At 30.0% G+C, this 5000-nt stretch overlaps 1 protein-coding gene across 1 annotated transcript in view; it reads right to left on the minus strand.

The window, feature by feature from the left end:
• Positions 1 to 5000, minus strand: part of LOC137621821 (regulator of G-protein signaling 7-like) — a 9709-nt gene that overhangs the window by 3694 nt on the left and 1015 nt on the right. Inside the window, exons 2-3 of the mRNA XM_068352328.1 lie at positions 1365 to 1471; positions 212 to 263 (exon numbers count right to left, since the gene is read on the minus strand). Coding sequence (XP_068208429.1) covers positions 212 to 263; positions 1365 to 1471 — 159 coding nt within the window. The remainder of the gene's footprint in view (positions 1 to 211; positions 264 to 1364; positions 1472 to 5000) is intronic.

Genomic DNA, 5000 nt, shown 5'->3' on the forward strand with positions numbered 1-5000 from the left:
CGGCGGGTACGTATGTGTGTACATGTACATAATAAAAAAAATAATACATTTCTAATACATCAAAAGGAGCATACACGCATACATACATATATACATACATTCCATAACATGTCATCGGCCTGAAACCTCACAGAGAAAAGATATATTAATTGTATACAATCTACAAAAAGGCAAAAATTCTACAGAAAACATTAATATTGCGAGACCTTACCATAGTCTGTGTTTTCCGGCTCCCAGCAATTAGATGGCCAAAAATATGGTGTCTGCGGAGAATAAGAGGCATATTAGGCATATTAATTAACTAAGAGTAAGTAGGAGTATTCGCGTAGTCTTGTTAACTATGGAAATGATTAATGACTGAGAAAAAAAATTAAGTTAATATTGTTATTATTATTATTATTATTATTATTATTATTATTATTATCATTTCATTATTATTATTATTATCATTATTATTATTATTATTATTATTATTATTATTTCATTATTATCATTTCATTATTATTATTATTATTATTATTATTATTATTATTATTATTATTATTATTATTGTTATTATTATCATTTCATTATTATTATTATTATCATTATTATTTCATTATTATTATTATTATTATTATTATTATTATTATTATCATTTCATTATTATTATTATTACTATTATTATTATTATTATCATTGTTATCATTATTACTATTATTATTATTATTATTATTATTATTATTATTATTATTATTATAAGGCATTAAATACCCCAAATATGTTAAAACCAACATTAATCTAAGAAAGAGAGGTCATATAAAAAAGATCATTATATAAATCAAACAAATATATCTTTTCCAAGAGTTATTTTAAATCAATCAATCACAGAATGGTAAGATTTCAAACATTTATGTCGAATAACGGTCTTAAATAATTAGGATGTCATATCCAAACCTTAGGAGATGGCACGCAATGTCTTGTTCGCTTGTTATTATTATCATTATTATTATTATTATTATTATTATTATTATTATTATTATTATTATTATTATTATTATTGTTATTATAATTAGTGATAATCATAATGTTATTATCCTTATCATTATCTTAGTGAACCCTATTACAAAAGCATATCATATCAATACAAGCCGTTAATTTAACATGAAAGCAGCGTGTCATGTCATATCATATCACCATGGTATAGAAACCTGACATTATACAAACCGCCACATCATCAACATAATATCAACAAAATAAATGGTCATGTCTTATCGAAATGTCATGTCAACAACACATCAGGCTATCAAAGCAGCATGTCATAAAAAGATCACTTCATATCAAAATGTCATGTCAAATCATGTCGTAAAACTGAAGTGTCTTACCTGAAACCTGTAGAAGGTCGAGTCATTTTTGACGGTAAGTACGTGGTCATCAATGGGGAAGAAGTAGCCGTGAGCGGCCATGAGGTGAGCCAGGTGCAACGCCTCAGCTGAAAATAGATTAATCAAGTCACGGGGCGAACTGTTCATTTAACGATATAAGGCGAGACTATTTACAAACACTCTTTTGTCTTAGTCTTTTGAGTTACTTTTTTTTCCTTTTATAGACATTTATATATACAGTATATGTATATATATATATATATATATATATACATATGTATGTATATATATACAGTATATATATATATATATATATATATATATATATATATATATGTATATATATACAGTATATATATATATATATATATATATATATATATATATATATATATATATATATATATATATATATACAAATGTGTGGTCACCAATCCGTAAGATAAAAAATTATGCATATAATTATATATATGTATATATATATATATATATATATATATATATATATATATTATATATATATATATATATATATATATATATATAATCACCCTTTAGCATGATTGTATTTCCACATCCAAAATGGATATCGATTTTCTACTGGCCATTAACTTTCCAAAATTAAAATGAAGATTTAAGAGTTTCAGAGACACAATAATCAATCAGATTAAAGGAAATTTCCTTTCTTGAATTTTATCAAAACCACGATATGTATTATTGACACATGTTTGTTTGTTTCACTTGTTTATAAGAGACCAAACAATTTTGTCTCGAAATAACTTGTTAATTTCAGTTAGATCCTCGAATCCATTACTAATGAGATTTTATATAGATTATTACTATTATTATTATTATTATTATTATTATTATTATTATTATTATTATTATTATTATTATTTACTAAGCTAAATCCCTAGTTGGAAAAGCTAGATGCTATAAACCCAAGGGGCTCCAACAGGGAAAATAGCCCAGTGAGGAAAGGAAAAATGGAAAAATAAAATATTTTAAGAAGAGTAACATTAAAATAAATATCTCCTATATAAACTATATAAAATCTAACAAAACAAGAAGAAGAGAAACCAGACAGAACAGTGTGCCCGAGTGTACCCTTAGGTAAGAGAACTCTAGCCTAATATAGTGGAAGACCATGGTACAGAGGCTATGGCACTACCCAAGACAAGAGAACAATGGTTTAATTTTGGAATGTCCTCCTAAAAGAGTTGATAACAATAGCTAAAGAGTCCCTTCTACCCTTAGCTAGAGGAAAGTGGCCACTGATGGCTAGTTAAGCCACACTTATAGTTATCAACTTCCTGTCCCTTTATCTAGGTAATTATAGTCAATTCTTTTTAGTGAGACATTTTTGTACCGACTCACAGTGGTGCCCTTTTAGCTCGGAAAAGTTTCCTGATCGCTGATTGGTTGGACAAGATCATTTTAACCAATCAGATAGCAGGAAACATATCCCAGCTAAAAGGGCACCACTACGAGTCAGTGCAAAGGCGTCTCATTAAAAAAAATTGAGTATAGTTAGGACAGGCTTATAATTATCTAGATAATCCATTTGTTTGGATAATTCTTGACCCTCTTCATTTATTTTTGTCTATATTGCTGTCGACAATATGCAGTTCTCTATTTATCCAGAAAACGATTAAAGTATTTTTACATATTTGATGTTTAAGTCTCCATGAATCTATACATAACATTTGTCGCTCTCCAATTATCTAGACTTTTTCTGAGTCTGCATTTATCTGAGACTTATAACTGTCCTTTTATCTAGAAAATCTCTATTCCTTCATTTATCAAAAGAATCTTTGACACTTCAATTATCCAAATTATATTTTGCTTACAATTTACTTAAAAATATCTTCACTTTCTTGTTCATGATTGTCTCACATAAAACTATTTCAACCGGTTAAAATCTCCACCTAATGAGTGATTACCAATATGGATTATATCTAAGGTTTTTCAATTACACTTCTAAAGAGCTTATGGCAACCTCAAGTTCCCTTTCTTAAAAAAAAAAAAAAATTATATCAAGTAAAAACGGAAACAAGTAGCTAGTTCCAAAGCCTGGCAGTGTAGGAATAAAAACATTCGCCAAGCTTGGGATGAGGTAGCTTGACATGTGTGACTTTCCCAATGACATTCAGTCCTTTTCAAGTAGATGATCTTGCAAAGAATCTACAGTATAAGTAATGCCTATAGTACGCCGCGGGATGTGCACTCAAGTCGCTGTCTCCTTTGAGATGTAATATTGTGTTGACAAATATTTGTTTACTAATGAATAATCTTTCAAACGTGAACATGGGTTTAATGGCCGCTCATGAATGGCAGAGGCAATGGGTGGTGACAATGCCTCAGCAAGCAGGGCAATGTCCTACATATGGACAACGTCCACCCAAGCTAGGACCAAGGAGGGCCAGGCAATGGCTGCTGATAACTCAGCAGGTAAACCTATAGGCTTCCCCAAACCTCGCATCCTTGGTTCACAAGGATGGTGAGGCTGCAGCGACCAAAGAAACTAACGAGTTTGCGCGGGACTGGAACCCCAGTCTGGCGATCGCCAGTCAGAGACGTTACCACATCGGCCAACACAAACCTTGCAATACTTCTTTCTCTTTATCTAAGAATTACGAAACATTAACCTTTAATTGTGTCCTCCAGAATTTTATATCCTTCCTCGATCAGAGACATCAGTATATGAATTCATTTCATATTTACTCACTAAATCATTATACTTTCTTCATATGAAAACTATACTCAATTTTTTTTTAATGAGGCGCATTTGCACTGACTCTCAGGGGTGCCCTTTTAGCTCGGAAAAAGTGTTCTGCTATCTGATTGGTTAGAATTATCTTGTCCAACCAATCAGCGTTTGGGAAACTTTTTCCGAGCGAAAAGGGCACCCCTGCGAGTCGGTGCAAATCTGCCTCACTAAAAAGATTTGAGTATAGGTTCACCTTTGATATAATACGAAAGAAGAAAAATATAAATAAGGATATAAGAGAATAACTCGACCAATGGGTTGTGAAGAACTTTGAGGAACTTTGCACCTTATTATTTTTCTCGCTTAAAAAAAAAAAAATTAGAATCAGAAGAAATTGTGAATCTTATCAAACAAGAAATCATTTCTTTCTACGCTGATATACAGTTACAAACTTTAGTTTTTTAGAAAAATTTATGTTAGTCAAGAACTTACTTGGTATAGAATGTTGTTTGCTAGGACTTGCTACAATTCTTAATCATTTGGTATGGCTTACTTCAATTTTTTACCATTTGCTAAGAATTACTTGAATTCTTATTCATTTGCTGGGACATAATTCAATCCTGAATCACTTGTTAAGTCTTACTTCAATCCTGAATCATTTGGTAAGACTTACTTCAATTCTTAATAATTTGCTAAGACTTATTTCAATCCTGCATCATTTGCTAAGACTTTTTTTCAGTTCTTAATCATATGCTAAGACTTTCTTCAATTCTTAAACATTTGCTAAGACTTACTTCAATCCTGACTCATTTGCTAAGACATACTTTAATCCTGAATCACTTGTTAAGTCTTACTTCAATCCTAAATCACTTGTTAAGTCTTACTTCAATCTTGAATCATTTACTAAGGCTTATTTTAATCCTGAA

The sequence above is a fragment of the Palaemon carinicauda genome, chromosome 28 (genome assembly GCF_036898095.1).
Source record: "Palaemon carinicauda isolate YSFRI2023 chromosome 28, ASM3689809v2, whole genome shotgun sequence".
In the NCBI taxonomy this organism is placed as follows: Eukaryota; Metazoa; Arthropoda; class Malacostraca; order Decapoda; family Palaemonidae; genus Palaemon; species Palaemon carinicauda.